At 42.9% G+C, this 19,510-nt stretch overlaps 1 protein-coding gene across 2 annotated transcripts in view; it reads right to left on the bottom strand.

Moving 5' to 3' along the window:
- The window catches only part of SMAD9 (SMAD family member 9), a 50,624-nt gene that overhangs the window by 5,167 nt on the left and 25,947 nt on the right, over nt 1-19,510 (bottom strand). Inside the window, exons 3-5 of one of the 2 annotated variants that reach the window (XM_004711245.2) lie at nt 13,549-13,806; nt 9,034-9,144; nt 7,494-7,715 (exon numbers count right to left, since the gene is read on the bottom strand). In XM_004711245.2, coding sequence (XP_004711302.1) covers nt 7,494-7,715; nt 9,034-9,144; nt 13,549-13,806 — 591 coding nt within the window. The remainder of the gene's footprint in view (nt 1-7,493; nt 7,716-9,033; nt 9,145-13,548; nt 13,807-19,510) is intronic. The other variant, XM_004711246.2, reaches the window with a different exon arrangement.

The following is a 19,510-nucleotide window of genomic DNA, read 5'->3' as shown; positions in this document are numbered from 1 at the left end:
TTCCTCCAACAGCTGGAACTAGAAACACCCTAGGAGCCAGTAACCCCTCCACTTGGTGCCTAGCCTAAATAAGTAAGACGGCAGCACGGAGTCATCGATGCCCACCCGAGCTCACTGCAGCACTATTGCACTATCGAAAAGATGGAAACCACCCAAGTACCTATTGGTGGAAGAACGGATAAACGAACTTCAGCACATACACATAACGCAGATAAAGAATGACCATGAATCTACGCAACACTTCATAACACGGATTAGCCTGGAACACATCGTGCTGAGTAAAATTAGCCAAGCACAAAGGACAAATATTGTCTAAAACCATTATTATACAGTCAAGAGATGGTTTTCACACTGAAAGAAACAGACTTTGATGGTTCTTGGGAAATGGGAAGGGAAGGGGGAGGGAGGGATGGGGAGGTCACATGCTAGGGGTCATCTGGTGTAAACTAGGGGGAAGGGGAAACCAACAGGGAAGAGGGAGAGGGAGATGGGCACAAATGATGGACCCTCGAGGGCAAGACAGTGGGAGGTTTGCTGAGTTCAAGAGAGCAACATTGATGATCTCTGCTCTGTAAGCCTTCGCCTAATTCACAGGAAAAAGCTTAAAAGATAAGGTTTTGATGCAAAATACATATATGATGCAAAAAACATCAAACTGTACTTCATATCCATGTGCGTATATAAATAAAAATATTGAAACACACAAACATAAGATAAAATAAAAATAAAAGTTGGACACAAAATCATGAGAATGTTACTTTGGCGCCTACACTTAACCTGCTTCAAGTGAAACGATAAGTGAAGCTTGGACGTTTGTTTTACTAACAATTGTAAATCCATTTCTTTAAATAAAGGCCTCCAGGAGAGTCACTTCATTTTAAAGTTTAACATCTGAGGCTCTAAATCAGATACTCGTGCCTCATTTTACTCTCGACCGTGAGATTTGTTTGCTGCATTTCCATTATCTAACAGTATAAAGATTCATAACCGAAATGTAGTTTACATATCTCTTTTGTCTTGAAATTAAGGGGCAACAGAGTATTCTGAAATTGTTGTTCAAATTAATTTTCATCCTAAATTAAATTCTAGATGATTGTTTTCCCTTCAAACATCTGCATTTGAGATAAAACATTAATCTAGAGCAAGCCATTGGGTAGAGATAAAATCAATTTCTCCTCCACTGAATACTAAATACCAGAACAATTTTTCTCTAACTTTTAATGAAACAAAACAAACCTCCAGTGCTAGTGTCAACGTGACTGTAAGTAGAATCACTCTGAATTTCACAGGTGTTCATAGAAATGATCCAGAATGTGCCTATGGTAACATACCCTGGACCTCCTCAAAATGAAAATAACCAAATTAAAGAATAATAGAACTTAACACAATAGCCTCTACGGTTCTCAGACCCTCGTTGGCCAAATTTGTAGCTCTCACTGCCATTGACTTGACTCCAACTCATAGCAACCCTGTAAGATAGAACTGTCTGTGTGTTTCTAAGACGGTAACTCTCTATGGGAATAGACAACCCCATCTTTCTCCTGACGAGCAACTGGTGGTTTTGAATTGGTGACTTTGGGGATCGCAGCCCAACATGTAGGCACTATACTACCACATTTTGGACTGCTTAGACGTTCGTTGTCAGGTTGTAAGAAGGTCCGGAGGCACTTCTGCAACAGAAAATTGAACCAGATCTGTTTTGGAAAAAATAAAAGTGCTCCTCAGAGATGAGAACGGTAAGACTCCAACTGGCTTACTTTGGACACGCAGGAAGCACTAATCGCTAAAAAGGAAAATCATCGTTGTCAATGTTTTTACATGTTTTGCACTTCACTGTTCACCTAGGAAGCTTGGAGGCACAGTGGTTACCGATTAGGCTCCCAACTGCAAGGTCAGAATTTTGGAACCACCAGCGACTCTGAGGGAGAAAGCTGAGGCTTTCTGTCCCGGTAAAGAGTTACAGTCCCGTAAACCCTCAGGGGCGGTGCCACTCTGACCTGTTGCGTGGCTGTGAGCAGCACTGACTGGATGGCAGTGAGCTGAGTCCGTTTATAAAAACAAGTCACTTATGTGTTTCCTAGTCTCATTACGTATTTTCATACATATTTTAGAATTCCACCTCATTGGAAGTCATTTATTTGTAAACTTTGTATTTTATGTGACTTTTTTAAAAATGCGATAGGAAAAGATGAATATGCGCAGTTCTTATTGCTGCCTACATGATATGATGTCAGGCATTTCTTTATTAATGCTTAGAAGTGACATCATATTACCGGTATAATAAAATGTTTATTTCCATACATAAGAGTATTATTGGCTCAATAAAACTTGCTATTAAAATAATTACTGTACTTGAGGAGCTTTGGTTAGAGATGTGGGAAACAAAGCTATTACGACAAGCCTACAGCCTACTCTAATTTCTGGTAATAATAATAAATGTCTCAAAGAAAGTGGACCTGATATCAAAGACCCAGAACAAAAAATCCTATCATGTGAATGAGGGGAAGTGCGGAGTGGAGACCTAAAGCCCATCTGTAGGCAATTGGACATCCCCTTACAGAAGGATCTCAGGGAGGAGACCAGCCAGTCAGGGTGCAATATAAGACCAATGAAACATACAACTTTCCTCTAGCTCTTAAATGCTTCCCCCCCCCCAGCCCCACTATCATGACCCCAATTCTACCTTACAAATCTGGCTAGACCAGAGCATGTACATGGGTACAGATAAGAGCTGGAAACAGGGAATCTAGGACAGATAAAACCCCTCAGGCCCAATACTGAGAGTAGCCATACCAGGAGAGTAAGGGGAAGGTGGGGGGAGACTGGGGGAACCAATCACAATGATCTACATGTAACCCCCTCCCAGGGGATAGACAACAGAAAAGTGGATGAAGGGAGATATCGGTCAGTGTAAGACATGTAAAAACAATAATAATTTATAAATTATCAAGGGTTCATGAAGGAGGGAGGGGGGGGAGGGAAAAATGAAAAGCTGATACCAAGGGCTCAAGTCAAAAGAAAATGTTTTGAAAATGATGATGGCAGCACATTTACAACTGTGCTTGACACAATGGATGGATGGATGGACTGAGATGAGTTGTGGGAGCCCCAATAAGATGATTTTAAAAAGAAGAGAAAGTGGCCCTGAGCTTTCCAGTGGAATCCAGGCAAGTTCCACCCACACGGTGGCCTGCATTTCCAGTCGCCTTAATCTTGCATTCGTGGGTGACTTCACCCATCTCAAGAGAGTCCTGCGTGGGGGCGTTATCAGGACCACAGGCACCTGAGACAATGGGGGTCTGCCGGGTCTGACTGCCAGTGCCCCGTTTAGTCTTCCGTGGTCTTGAGGACAGAGAACGCCTGGGGAGAGCCTGGCAGAGGGCACTGGTTCCAATGCTCTCGGAAATGTGGCCATAGTCAGAAAGGTCCCCAAAACCAAAACCCCAAATTTACACCCATCACGTCAATTCTAACTCCTATCAACCCTCTGGGACAGAGTAGATTGAACTGCCCCTGTGGATTTCCAAGACTACAAATCATTACGTAGCAGAAAGTCATGTGTTTCTCCAAGAGTGGCTGGTGGTTTTGAACTGCTGACCTTGCAGTTAGCAGCCTAACTCATAACCCACTACATCACCAGAGCTCCCTAGAGAGGTTCCAGGAGGTATTTAATACTCCTTAAGCATTGGGCTGCTAACCTTAAGGTCTGTGGTGCAAATCCACCAGTAGGCTCCACAGCAGCACCATGTCCTTGCCTGCTCACATCGTTTTTCAGTCTTGGAATCCCTGAGAGCAATTGCACTCTGTCCTAGAGGTGGGTAATGAGTCAGGATTGACTAGGGCAATGGATCTGATTTGGGGATAGGCACTTTAGACTCTACCTTTGGGTCAAGGGGCACCCTCAGAAGTCTGATCCACGGACCAATCTCAGCCCCGAAACAAAAAGCTCCATAGCATTACATTCTAATGTTTTTTCTTTAAATTTCACTGAAAATTGTTCTGAAAATCATTTGAAAATAAAGCTACTCTTGAAACATTTAAGAATCCAGTCAAAGTAAATGTATTCCTATAAGACTACTATGGTTTTCCCTTTTGGATAAAAATGACCAGACTGACTGAATTTCTGTTTTCTGCCCTCTTATCAAAGAAACTTAAAGCAAAATGTTCAGTGCAATCAGGATGCTAACCCTTCTGGATGGTGTATTTGCATTCTTCTTATCCCCTAATTTTTCACTTCCTATTTTTGCAGTTTATTCTTTCATTGCAAAGGTTTATTGAAAGCCACCTCAAAGCCTCTATGGAACCAGAGAGACTATAAGTGAGCATACAGTTACTCTCCCATTACAGAGCCATTCAATGTCAACATGGACCCTTGAACTCAACTTGTGTCTACTCAATGGCTTGTACATTCACCACAACAGGAGGCATTTGGAAGGAATATTATGAAGAATATTTTAATGTATTAGCAAGAGATAGAAGAACTCTCCCCATGGAATACAAAAGAAAGGGCTTGCAGGTACCTTTTGGGGGTGGTTTAAGCCCTGGTTGTGGGGTGGGGAGGCAGAGAACAATTTACTCCTAAGGTCCTTTACATTCTGTGAATACAGAGTAATCTGACATAATCCCAGGATCTTTACAATGTTGAAGTGGACAACAAGGTACCTCTCAGACTGTGAGCTATGCTAATAAGAAAAAATATGAGGGGGTATCCCCCCAAAAAAACAGAATTGTACTAGGTGGAGAGGAGCTTCGTTATATGTCTTTTTTTTCTGCTAGGCAAGCATTGAGCAACTTGCTCTGAGTTAGTGCACCCAGTAGCATTGCCTGGGAAGGTTTTCTTGTCACAGTGAATTTTTTCCTAAAAGTAGTTTTGCTCGAACCTCATTTTTTATGATAGCCGATTTAAGAGAATAAGGTGTGGCTATGAAATTTTGTTTCCTGCTTGGTAAGAATGCCGCAGAAACTGTTGTGATGTTGAACACAGTTTACAAGGACAACACTTTGGGAAAAACTCAAGTGTACAAGTGGTTTTCTCATTTCAAAAAAGGGGAAATGTCGATGATGACAAACCTCATTCTAGACTTCGGTCAACTTCCCAAATGGATGAAAAGGTTGATTCAGTGCATTTGGATTTTGTTCCACCAGTCAGACTGTTAATCAACTTTCTATTTAGAAGTTTTGAAAAGATAACCTAACTGTGTGCGACAAAAAAGACCTGATTTGTGGCAGTCGGAGGACTGGTTTTGCCACCGTGACAAAGCACCAGCTTATGTGGTCATCTCAGTTTGCACAAGGCTGTGGCAAAAAACAGCATGCCTCTCTTGCCCCACACACGTTACTCATCTGACCTTGCTCTGTGCAATTTCTTTTTGTTTCCATGAATGAAGACAGACATGAAAGGATAGCAATTTGACGAAGTAGAAGTAAAGAAAAAACGTGGGAGGTGCTGTCAGCCATACAAACAGATGAGTTTGAAAAATGTTTGTAAGAATGGAATTGCAGATTTGACAAATGTATTAAGTGTAATGGAGAGTACTTTGAAGGTGATAAGGTTGTTTTGTAAAAAAACTTTTAATTAGGACCCAATGTCGGGGGTTTAAATGGAGAGAAAATGTTTTGAGAAACGATGTACAAATGCGCTTTACACAATTGATGTGTGTATGGATTGGGATAACAGTTGTATGAGCCCCTAATAAAATGTTAAAAACAAAAAACAAAAAACTTTTAAACACGTAGCTTTGGGGAAAATGATTCTATTTTCGCGAGGGTGTACCCCTTGTATATTTAAATAATTTGAAGATCCTAAGTCAGTAGCTTGAATTTGCTACTATTAATCATGCAAGTACGATGGGCTTCAAAGGCACCAGTAGCCACTAGCACTACTTCTGCTGGGTCTATACCGTAAAGAAGTAAGAGACATAACATGAACAGATGCATGCACTCCCATGTTCACGGCAGCACTGTTCACACTAGCAAGAAGCTGGAAACAGCCCAAATACACATCAGTTGAAGAATGGATTAAGAGCCTTTGTTACATACACACAATGGAATGCTATGCATTGCTAAAAAACAGTGACGAAACCACGGACATGGACAGACCTGCAGAGTATTATGCGGAATGAAGTGGGCCAACCTCAGCACTGTAGGAGGCCACTACTCACTCTGAAACCAAACGCACTGCCATCGAGTCGATTCCATCTCATAGTGACCCTACAGGACTGGTAGACCTGCCCCTGTGGGTTTCCGAGACTGTTAACTCTGTATGGGAGTAGAAAGCCTCATCTTTCTCCCAGAGTGGCTGATGGTTTTGAACTGCTAACCTTGTGGTTAGCAGCCCAACCCATAGCCCACTATGTCCCCAGGGATCCTCAGCCCACTACTATAAGGATAGAAAGCAAGACACGGGTGTGCATACCAATGGGAGCAGACTTTGCCGGCTATTAGGGGAGGGAGGGGAAGGGCGGGAAGATGCATCAGTGGACTAGAAACTTGAGAGGTACAGACTTGGGTGTAAAGGAGGTTAGAGGTCCCTAAGAGGGAAAGGAGAAATCAGGGGAGGGGGTGGGTTAGAATACGGGGTTGGGGGTTGATGAGTAGTTTTAACTGCTGAATGTAGACCTGATAGTATGAAATGTAAACCCCCCTACCTAATTCACAATAAAAAATTCATTAAAAAAAAAAAAAAGGTATCATTAGTCAGGCTTATGATTGCCCGGGCACCTGTGCTCAATTATCTCTGTCATAACAATAGGCCTGGACTCAGGCTAATCTCAGTCATCTATCAAAGACAACAAGAAAGACTAACTTCTTAACACAGAGCCCTGGTGGCGTAGGGGTTATACGTTGGGTTAATCACAAAGTCAGCAGTTTGAATCTACCAGTGCACACTCAGGAGAAAGCCGAGGCGTTCTGCTCCTGTAAAGAGTTACAGTATGGGAAATCACGGGGGCACGTCTACCCTGTCCTAGCAGGTCACTATGAGTTGGAAACAACTCGATGGCAGTGAGTTCGGAGTTTTGGGTAACTCACTGCTGTCCAGTCTATCCCGATTCAGTGACCTCACAGGACAGGGCAACACTGCCTCTGTGGGCTTGCCTCATCATTCTCTCTCGGAATAGCTGAGGGGTTCAAACTGCAGCCAAACATGTAACTACTCCACCCCCAGGGCTCCTTTTTAACTGTTGGGGGTGCTAAGTTTTAAAAGGTAACTTCCCCTGATATGAGCTGGTAATTCCATCTGGGGGTATCTTGGCTAATATTCAGACAATGCTGAAAGAAGACGTAACAACTTCCATTCAATACTTTCATATTTACCATCTTGCTTCTCTTCACCTCCCAGAAGATGGTATGAGACCAAGATCCCGAAAGCCCACGGGTCTGATAGAACCGTAAGAATGGCCGAACCACCTCTGGCTGCTTACACAGAGGCAGCTCCTTTCTGTCTCCAATTTGAGCTCAGAAGGATGTATAAAGGATTTCGTATTTGCTTTTACCCTTTCCTATGTGTCTCCGAGTATTTTCTGTGGTTGAGTTTCTGTTCACGTTGGAGAGAAGTCCAAGGCAGAATCTGTTGCGGTTACTGGAAGGGTCTGTGAATCCGTCTATTAGCACACTCCGGGAGGAAGCCTGGAAGGTCTCCCCAACCCGGTTATTCAGCTCATAGTAGGCGACGGAGCACCAGTGCTGCGGCTCCTCGTAGCACACTGGCCGGAAGTCTGCAAGGAAAGCATGACACATTAAGCCAGGCGCCCTTGGCTTCACGTTTCACGACCCCACCAAGAAAGGTAGATGAATGCTCTTAACCAGCCAGTTGGCTGCAAGACTAAGTTTGTGGCTTTGTGATCTCTTACAATCCGTTTGTTTATGAGGAGCTGTTTGTGGTTAGCCATTTGGTGGTGCGAGACCATGATCCTTGTTACTCTCCTGTGACTAGAGAATTTGTCAACATATTCATGACCAAGGAAGGGTCTGGACAAAAGACGACAGGAAGGGAGCAATGTACAGGCCATCACTGTTGTAGAAAGACCAGCTATATGGTGCGTCCTCTAAAAACTAGGGATAGAAATACCATCTGGTCCAGCAATCCCCCTATGTGGTTCTCCCCCCGCCTACAGAAATAAAACCCCTATCAGGAACAGATATACACACCCCCATGTTCATAGCAGCCCTATTCACGGCAGCAGAAAGGGCCACAGGCTGAAAGCCCAGCGATCCACCATCAAGCGTCACTCTGGGTTGGACTGGGCTTGGTGGCACACAACAATGAGCAAATACAAGTAACATTTATTAAAGTTCATTAAAATTTATTAAATGCAAGTAAAATTTTATTAAAAGCCAATTGGCACATATTTTTACATGAATCACTTCATTGGGAGCTCTTACAGATATTATGACAAGCCATAATTCAGTTAGATCAAGCATAATTTTACAATTGTTACCACCAGCAGTTTCAAAACATTTTCTTTCTTCTTGAACACTTTTATATCAGCTCCCCTTGATCCCCTCCCTCCCCATCCTATCCCCCCAGGAACCATTATTCTTTTTTTTTCATTATTCTTATAATATTATTATTTCCTGTAGCTTACACCATCCAATGTATCCATTCACCTGCCATTCTGTTATCTGTTCCCCTCGAGTGGGGTCATCCAGTCCTCACGGCTATCAGCTCCCCTTTGCCCCTCAATTTGCACATATTGCACGTAGCGAACCCCTCTAGCCAAATAGATGACACTAGTATAAACTTATAATAAAAACACAAATGACACAAAACTGCCCGTCTTCAGAAGGACCCAGTCCAGACTCAGCACCAACAAGTACACATTTCAAAGTGCTCCATGAACGCATCATAGGACGCAGTGGGATCAGCAACACAGTCACAGCATGCTACTGAGCAATGCAGAGTGAACGTGGAAAGTCACGTGATCTGCCCCTGAAAAATGTGTGCAATGGCAGGCCAGCACAGTTTTAAAATTTGGATTATTAGGGAATAATCCTGGGAAACAGCTCTAATTAGCTGTCCATCAGCCAATTTACCTCCATTAGGCATGGACAGTGCTAAGTGACTATCAGCTGTGGCATCTGCAGGCCTGCCCTTCTGGGTCCCTGCGGCTTCAGATGACATGATAAGGCCCGGTGGGGAGTCAACTACAAGAAAGGAATTGGCAAACTGATACATTAATGACACAGAGGCAGTGGGCTGTAACCTCTTAAAATTGTTATTTTGCCTTTAAACTCACGGGCTTAGCGGACTGGGTAAGTGCTAAGAGAACCGATACATGCAAACCGGCTATTTGGAAGTGACATTGTGAGTGTCCTACAGAAGAAACCAGCTGTTCTAAGAGCCTCGCTAAACGTTGATTACTTTTCTCTCTCACTTCATGAGTTGTCACCGAGCTCAAATTACTTCACGATCAGATTTTTCTCTCTAGGAGCTATTCACTTGGCTATTCTCAGCAGTAGATTAATGTGCTCTCTGGCTTGCCAAACTCACCGAGAAAGCTAAGCCATTGAAGCGAGCTTAGTTTTTAACCCCTTTGTTGCTCTGGATCGAGCAATGGCAACAGGAATATTCTGCCCTGAAACAGTTCCAGATACGTTCCCAAGTACAGAATTGCTGAAGCCAGGTTAATACTTAGCGCCCATAGCAGGCTGGGAAAGGCCGTCCTTTCTGATACAGATTTTCAGCGAGGAGACTCATCATCTGGCATCCAGTAGGTAAAAGCCTTGTAAGTGTGAGGATCTCAGAACAATTGATTTCTTCTCTATAAACTCCTAAAGTCAGTCCGAAAGAGTCTTGTTACGTGAATGGTGGCATTGAAGAGCAAGGGATGCTGGATGGGCCTGTCTTTGCTGAACTGAATTTTCTGCTTCAGTTATTCTCACACCTAAGGATGTAAAAAAGTTGCTAGTAGAGATGATTAAAAATACAGATTCCCTATCTGTTAAGGATTGAACTATATTGCCAAAAAATATGTGTTGTGAATCTTAAGTTCCATGCTTACGGTTTTAATCTCACTTAGGAGTAGCTTGTCTTTATTACACCTTGGTGGGATAATGGTTTGCAAGTTGGTCTACTAACCACAGGGCAGGGCTGTGGGGGGCGGGGGTGGGTTGTGGGTGGGAAGGTGAGGCTTTCTGTTCCCATAAAGACTTATAGCCTCGGAAACCCACAGGGACAGTACTACTCTGTTCTATAGGGTCACTGTAAGTCAGAACGGACTCAATGACAGTGAGTTTAATGTGGGTTTGGTGTTTGAAGTCTTTTATATCTTATGAGATATATCTTATGAGATATAAAAGCGATTAAACAAGCAAGGAGAGATGGGGGAGGAGAGGTGCCAAGCCACATGAAGACCCACCAGGGGCCTTCCTCCAAAGTCTACCGACACCGAGAGGGCCTTCCCCTAGAATTGGTGCTCTGAATTCAAACATCTAGCCTCTTAAACAGTGAGGACATAAATTTGTTTGTGAAAGTCATCTTAATTTCTGGTATAAAAGTACAAGATAACTAAAACAAGCCCTCTGCTCCCTGGATTGAAAGGGCCAGAGGTTGAATAGAGAAATCTGTGTGATTCCTGGGTCCCATCAGGAACCATAGTTAAAGCACTCCTTAGAACTTGTGAGAGAATTTAGCTATGACCCTGGTAAAAACTTTGTCCATTCGGCAGTTCTTTTGGGAATTCTGGAGGAAATCTAACTGTAAAATGAAGGGGCTGGACCATTTAATCTCAAAAAGCCCTTTCAATTTTATCGATGGCTCTGTTCACAAAAACAAAACAAAACACCCTTTAAACTGAAAAAGGTGATTCCCTCCACCGTGGACAGTAAACCCAAAGGTTGGAGGTTCAAGTCCAAGGCACTTCTGAGCAGGCTACAGTTTCCAACCTTTTGATTTAGCAATTGAGCATGTTATCTGCATTCAGAAAAGAATTATACTGTTTGAAATGCAAGGGCTTTTCCCTCCATGAGAAACCACTTAGCATCGTGCTTGAGGTCTTGTCCTTCATGGGTGGGTAGTAATGAAGAACAGCAAGCTATAGGACGTGGGGAGGCTCCAAATGACTTTAGGCACACCCAAATGGCCCGGGCCATTGTTCAAGCATAGATTTAGTGTCTGTGAGTGTGGCTCTGTCTGCTAATGACTTTGTCCCTGTCCCTTTCTCAGTGAACTCAGCCACAACTCAGCCTTCAACTCTCTCATCCCACTCTGCTTCCTCCCAGCACCACGGCCTTCAACTCACATGATGTCCTAGTGAAGACTCCCTCCTCAAAGTCACTGCCTTCTTTCCCAACCCATGCGCCATCTTTCGTCCAGGTCTTTATCCTTCTGCTCCTGGATCGCTACAGCATGAACCCTACTCTGACATCCGTTACATGATCCTTTTACCAGTCCCTGCTGACTCTTGAAAGTCAGAAACCATTGTCCCGATCGTTATTGTATCTTTTGCACTTACCAGAGCTTCTGTCACTTAGTAGGTGCTCAGGTATGACTTAATGGGTCACTCAAGTCAATAGCTGTATGTTCCTGAAATCTGGTCCCATGTCCCAAATGCCTGTACGTTTATCTATTTACTCACCAAGATACTAACAAAGAGACACTACGTTGTACCTTCAGTGACAGACATTCAAGAGAAGACACAATGCTCACAGGTGAATGGGAGAAATAGACACAGAGCAATTACATAACACAGTATGTGATAAACAGGAGTCATAGATATAAATTGCTAACCTAGTACTGAATTAAACTGAACGAGAAGAGGAAATTCCCTCGAACTTTCCACGACTTGTAAACTCTTTGAGGACAGGGGCAAGTCTTATTCATCTTTGAATTCAGGTTTTAGCACACTAAGTAAGGCTTGCACACCGTCAAAGGGAAATAAATATCATTTAAAAAGTTAGCAACTTTTTAGTTCACAGTATTATTTGCCTCACACTCATGAGAACAGATCAACTGCTTCTACAGCGTCTCACGATGTAGGTGTGGTAACAATTATGGCAACACAGCCCTTCCTCACGTACCGGCTTTATTGCTATCTGATATTGTGCATTTCCAACAACAGCAAAATAATCTACCATCCATCTATCTTGTGCACCAGCAATGCACATCTGGCAGTAACAGCCGCTGAGGCTCCAGACCAGAGGACCACTGACGTGAAGGTTCGACGTTCGGTATCACCTAACTTGGCTGGGCCATGAGTTTCAGTGGCTTGGCAGCTATGCAATTTGGCGATTGTAAATTGATAGTCATCCTCTTTGGGATGATGTGGTCATCCTCCATTTTCACATAATGCTGAATTCCCCATAACGACCTAGCCTAGTCTTTGGAGTTTACCTATGCCTGTAAGTGAGGAATAGGTATACACGTCACTCACTCTCCCTTCTCCGCAGGGGAATATAGCCTTCTCTCTTTTTTCTCCACATGCTTTTCCAATTCAGCCAATACTTTCTGAATAGCTCTCTCTCCAAGATGTTGCCCTACTTTCATATAGCAAAAAGGGGAACCGCACTGGCTGGAGCCGGGGCCTCACTTTCCGCCCCCATGGAGGTTACACTCTGTTGAAAGGCAACTAGGCCTAGCACTCATCCTCCGTGTTGCTTGCTCTCAGGCCAAATCTTGCTTGGATTAAAACCAACTCACACCAGACTTGGATGCTGTTCCCCTGATTCTGACTCATAATGACTTGATAGGGTAGGGACTTTAGAGTACCATCCCATAGAATTTCCAAGGCTGCCATATTTACAGGAACAGCCTGCCACATCATTCTCCCATGGAGGGGTTGTCACCACTGAACACATGGGCTTTGCATAGTTCCTCCACCTCTCTCTTCCCCTCACCAGGTACCCTCACACAGTTGTCTCCTTTCAGGAACCCTTATGAAGTAGAAAAAGCAACCACCGAGTACCTTGACACCCCCCACTCCTACCCTGAGGAAACACCACATTGATAAACCAAAGTCCACTCCAATTTCTAGGCACAGAAAACGCGATTCTGACGTGCACCTTTTTCCTGAGCTCCTACAAATGTTCCTGGAAGCTGGACGCTGGGCATGCTTCATTCCCCCAAACGTGTTTGAGTGGCCGAGAATCTCCCATAGAAACACGCTTGCTTCTCTTTGGCACTCAGTCTGTCGACGAGAGTGCGGGACTCAGGGATCGCGCTTGAAAAGAGCCGTTCCAGAGCTCTTTACTGGGATTAGAGAAGGGTGGAATCTTGTGTTGACTCCTCTCCTAAAAGTTTTCTGGAAATTCCTCGGGACACTGTTCAAATACATTTCATTTCTGTGGGCTTCCAGGGGATTAGGACTAGAAACCGGACTGAACCTTTTTTTTTTTTTTTTTTAAAGGCCCAGTGTAACTGCTTCAAAATGGTTATAATACTGATGTCCTCACTGGCTGGGGAGTGGGGATAGGGTCTAATGAGCTGAAGTTCAGGAGACTGTTTTGTGAACAGTGAAGTACCAGATATAGCGATCCTGCTCGTCTCACCGCACGTCATCCTATCAGGTCGTATTTTCATCTTATGTTCCATTTAGGGCAGTTTTTACTGACCTGAGTGCGGATGTGGGCTTTCTGGCTCCGAGGAACTTCCTGGGGAGTGAGGGTAGCTGGCAGTGCACGGGGACTGCGAGAAGGCATGGCTGGGTGACGGAGGGAATGCTGAGCCCAGCGGATGCTGGAAGGAGTCAGGGTAGGTGGCATTGTGCGGCATGAGCAGCTCGCTGTGGAGGGAGGTGCTGCGGAACTTGGCCAGAAGGCTGAGCTGGGGGTTGTATTCGCTGTGTCTTGGCACGAGGACTGGAGGCAGCACTAGGATCAGAAAGGGACACGTGCGTGCGTTAGGAGGGAACACGGAGGCGTCATTACAAAACAAGTTGGATATTTGCTGTCTTTGCCTAGGCTTTTTAGGAAAATAATTTTTTCCCACCCACTGGGGACTCCCCTGCCTCCATTCTGATTTCATTAATGTCCCTGCTCTAGACACAAGAATTGAGCCTGTGAATGGATCGATGCCAAACCGTTTCTCTCGTTGAAATGTGAATCTTAAGTAGAAGGTCACAATGAACAAAGTGGTGTGGAGGAGAATCCCTCTCCTGTCGGCATTTCGGCGCCACTGTCAAGTCCTTCCAACCACTGCCTTGCCGTGCCTGGAGCGGCCCTAAGAGCTGACCTTCTTGAGACCTGCTTATTCACTTCTTCCTTTGATTCTGCCAATAAAAGACTTAGCTCTTTTAAGAGTTCGGTTAAGCAAAATTGGTTTCTAGCGCTTGCAATTAAATCCCAAGTGATGCCCAGAATTATATGTTCCCTTTCAGAAACGATAGTGAATTATTTAGAAGACGGAGCTCAATTCTAGGGCCAGTCTTGCTGCTGAAACACAACACTCTACATGTCCTTACCACAAACATTCAGATATGACTAACTAAAAGTTATGAAGGCTCAGGTAAGCCTGGATTGTACAAACCATGACCTTTCCCACACCTTATATATATGTGAAAGTTGGACAATGAAAACAGAAGAACTGATGCATTTGAATGGTGGTGTTGGAAAATAACGTTAAATAGGGAGTGGACTGCCAGGAAAATAAGCACATCAGTCCTAAACGAAATACAACCAAAATGATCCTTAAAAGCAATGATGGCAAGGCAAGTTCGTAGAGACCAAATTTTGTTTGTGAATACCAGCAGCAGAAAAGAGAGTTTGGCGTTGGGGGGAGAGCGAGTAACCATTGAGGAAGAACTGAGCTTCTTTTAAAAACTGAGTTTCTGCTTGAATGAACCCTGGTGGCGTAATGGTTATGGATTGGGCTGATAATTGCCAAGTTAACAGTTTGAAACCACCAGTCTCTCCGAGGGACAAAGATAAGGCTGTTCACTCCCGTAAAGAGTTACAGTCCAAAGAGGGAGCAGATTATAAGGATCTACATATAACCTTCTCCCTAGGGGATGGACATCAGAAAAGTGGGTCTGATCTTACACATCAGACAGTGTAAGATATGACAAAGTAATAATTTATAAATTATCGAGAATACTTGAGGGAGAGGGGAGCAGGGAGGAAGAGGAAAAAATGAGGAGCTGATACCAAGGGCTCAAGTAGAAAGAAAATACTTTGAGGATGAGGGCAACAAATGTACAAATGTGCTTGACACAATGGATGGATGAATAGATTGAGATAAGAGCTGTACGAGCCCCCAATAAAATGATTATTTTAAAAAGTATGACTGAAAAAAAACTATATGTACATAAGCCTAAATTAAAAAAAAGAGTTACAATCTCAGAAACTCACAGGGGTGAGTGCTACCACCCTGTCCTCTGGGTTGCTAAGAGTCTGAATTGACTCAATGACACGGAGTCAGTGAGTTTCTGTTTTGGTGACAAAAAAATTTGGCAGCAATTACTGGTGATGGTTGTACAACACAATTAATGTAGTTGGTGTCACTATATTGTGTTTGCTTTTGGAAAAAAAGGGGGTGAAGTGGTAAATGTGTTATATCTTTTAGAACAATAAAAAATGAAGAAAAAAAGTAATGATGGTGACATGTTGGCTCAGATGCCTGAAACGTGTTCTCTGGAGAGACCAACTGCTAGAAAAGGTGTCAGCCTTGCAAAGTGTCTGTGTACAGGGGGTGGGGTTGTGGTGAGCAAAAATGAAGAAAACCTTCAATGAAATGGGCTGACACAATACTCACAACAAATTTAGTAACGACCATGAAGATGGCACAAGACTAGGCAAAGCTGCCTTCACATCTACCTAAGGCCACCATGAGTCAGTACTTACTCAGTGGTACCTAACAAGTACGAATTGCACTAAGAATGAGTGCGTTAGAGACAGGCAGCAAAAGGAAAACCTACACATAGTTTGCTCAGATTAGGATTCCGTACAAAATGTGCTATTGTTGTGTACTATGAAGGAGAGTTTTACTTAGAGTAAACCCATAGGGCAGAGTAGAAGTGTCTACAGGGTTTGCTAGGCTGTAATCTTCCTAGTAGAAGATCACCAGGCCTTCTCTGGGGCTCACTTAAACAAAATTTAGCCAGATTCAAATTCTCCAAGCAAGTGCAGCTCCTATTTACCCTTAGCTGCCACAACACCCAGTACAAAGAAGGGCACTCCAGAAGTATCATTGAAGTAGAACTTGTGACAGAACACACATTCCAGACAGAGTGGAAAGAAGGAAGTGAGAAAACAAGTAACAGAAGAAAATATTCCAGAGCCACAGAAAGCTCTGTGTCGTCAGGCTCAAAAACGAGTCTCTGCATGCACGCAATTAAAGAAAGGAAGTCTAGATCTAGTCATATCACCTTGAATCTCAAGTACTTAAGGATAAATGAAATATTCTAAGAGTTCCCAAAGATCACTGAGAAGCCACCTGCAGCGAAGTGAGAATGGGATTGGTCTCTGGCTTGTCATCACCAACAATGGATTCTAGGAGGTAACCAATCAGGGCTTTTCTGAGGGAAAATGATTTTTTTCTGTTAAATTTTGCAACAATGATTAATAGCATGACCAGAAAGTAGTATTAACCATAAACCAAAATATAGATATCAAGGATTGAGAACAGGGATGATAGTGATATAAATTAGCTAAATCCTCATCTTTTCTATCAGTCAATGGAATTATTTAAAGTGAGTTTAGAAACAAACATATGAACATTATCTAGAGCTACCTCCACACGTTTTACTATTATAGAGGAAATGCCCAAATGAACTGAAAGCAAGACATAGTTAAAGATCTGGTTTTCGGTTGAGCATGGATACGTTGGCTTTCATTTTTAACCGCACTATTGATTGCGACCACATGCATGTATTAATTTGATATGAACTAAAATATAGAACAAAGCTTTGAGACATCAGCTTTTCCAATGAGTGATTATCAAACATAAGAAATGCATGAACAACAGAAAGCAAAATGCATAACTAAGACCTCATAAAAGTTAAACCTTTGTGCTCATCAAACGACTTTATCAAAAGATTTTTCTCTGTTTAATTTGTTCATTGTTGCTTGGTCCTTTTTTGTTTTCCATCTTTGTTTTGTAACATTTTTGTGCATCAGGATTTCAAGGATGGGTAGACCTATGGAGACAGTAATTGGATGAATAATTACCTGGGAGCAGGAAAGGGGGGGTGGTGGATATTGGGAGTCAGCACAAATGGATACAAGAAAGAAGAAAATCTTCTAAAGTTGATTGTGGTGATGATCGCATAACCCTTCTTAATGCGATGGAGCTTTCTGAATTGTGGGACAAGTTAATTATATGCTAACAAAACTAGTTTTTAAAATGAATTGCATTCACCACCACCACCCCCTGTCAAAAAACAAACAAACAAAAATACCATCTACTAACTAGGATAAAATCTTTGAAAAGAATCTAGCTTAAGGTGACCAGATTTAAAGTGGGAACCATTGACCTGGGGGCAGGGTGTGTGTGGTCTTGATTAAACATTTGGTCTCTATGGACCAAAAGGCTGTTCCCTAGCTTGTCGTGCATTCTTTCCAAAAATCAGGGCTTTTTTCAAACACCAAAAATCGGGACTGTCCCGCCAAAAGCGGATGTCTGGTCACCTTAATCTAGCTGATAAGGTCTAGCCTCTCGATTATGTAGGAAACTTCTAGAACCTTAAAAGAACAGAAAAAAATGAATCAAAAACTGGGCAAAAGGCATGAACAGATATTTCAGCAAAGAAGCTCTTCAAATGGCTCAGACACATGAAAAATGTCCAGCCTCTTTAATCAGGGAAATGCAAGTCGATCCCACTAGGATGGCCAAAATAAAAAAAATATCAAGTCAACAACAATAACAAGAAGGACAATAAAAACAAACACCCCCCCCCCACAGAAACTAACCCATGATTCCAGCAGATAGAGAAACGGGACCCCTCATCCATTGCTGATGGAAATGCAAAATGGAGCTGCTGTTATAGAAAAGGTTTGGTGGTACCATAAGAAAAACAAAAACAAAATAAACTAGAGGAAGAGTGGCCATATGGCTGAGCAATTGCATGCATCACCCCTCAGAGCTCTAGCAGATGGCACATGAACAGACCCACGAGGCACCGATGTTCACCTCTGCACCATTCTCAAGAGCAAAAAGATGGAAGCAACCTAAGCCCCACGAGAAATGAATTTCATTGGAAAATCTTACTCCATCGGCACTACAGCCCTGATTTGGGCCCTTCGGACTGAATTTTATTCCCTAAACTCAAGAACACAGAAGAATGGGACCCTACTCTTCCTAGGATATTCACGCTGCTCTTTCCGGGTGCTGTCATGTGCAGGGGGAGCGCTCGTGTCTTACTGGTTGTCAGCTGGGCTGCTCTATGAGGTCTTAAGTTTGAAACTACCTGTGGTTCCTTGGCAGAAGACGGACATTCTACACAAACTTCCCGAGACAGCTCCACCCTGCCCTTTGGGGTTGCTATGAGTTAGCACTGACTCAATCGATGGCAGTGAGCTTTTGGAGTTTAAAGAGATTCTTTAGGGGAAGGGTTATAGAGCTGGAAACATCACCTTCAGATAGTTATAGTCCTAAATGGAGGACGTATGGAGAAACAATAGCTTCACGTTTGAATGTTTTGTTTAACAGATGTCTTGCTAGCTTGGTAATAATACTTTTAACTTACCCTCGTATATGTATACATAGACATATATGTGTGTAGTAACTTATGTATATGTGTGTGTATATAAGAGGCTTTAAAAAGCACATAGAAAATGGATCTCAAGATAAAGGCATTTTCCACTAACTTTGAAGCCTCTTTATAGGTGTATGCATATTCATGTATGTATTTAAAAGAAAATAAACAAATTCAGTGCCATGAAGTCAATTCTGACTCATAACAACCTTAAAGGGCATAGCAGAACTGCCTCTGACACGATACATCTTTATAGGAGCAAAAAGCCTTATCTTTTGCTAGTAGAGTGGCTGGTGGGTTTGAACTTCATAATCCGATATGTCATCAGGACTCCTTTTTAACATGTATACACATAAAGCTATATGATATATTCATTTGTTTAATAAGGCATATAGGAAGCACAGTCACAGGTACTTCTTAGACATAACTAAACACCTGGGAGACTGGTTTTCTGGATATGTAGGAATAGGATCTCTCATGGAACACCTTGGTCAATTGTGACAATATGAGGAAGTTTCCAAAAGTTCATGGAAAAACTGAATTAAAGGATACTGGAATTTTCCCACAAACTTTGTGAAGCCCCTTCATGGAGTTCATAAAGTTATACTCTATAGGGGGCTCTTAAAAGTTTGCCACTGACTCTCCAAACTACAATGACTGGTCACTAGTGTTCTGGAGAAAATGAGAAAGGAGTAGTCTAAACACTCCAAGGAGAAACTAAGTTTGCAGGAGAAATCACCTACACAAGCCACCACCTCATCTATCCGGAGACCAGAAAAACTAGGTGGTGCCCAGCTAATTGCACTGGCTTGTTAACTAGAGCCATATAGAAGGGCTCTGATCGAATGGGAGATAAATATTGCACAGAACCTCAAATTTCTAAA

Source organism: Echinops telfairi, unplaced genomic scaffold, assembly GCF_000313985.2.
Source record: "Echinops telfairi isolate 266 unplaced genomic scaffold, ASM31398v2 ScPeMD7_11;HRSCAF=52, whole genome shotgun sequence".
Classification (NCBI taxonomy): domain Eukaryota; kingdom Metazoa; phylum Chordata; class Mammalia; order Afrosoricida; family Tenrecidae; genus Echinops; species Echinops telfairi.
The sequence above is the reverse complement of the archived record's forward strand: the minus strand, read 5'-3'. Positions and strand labels throughout refer to the sequence as shown.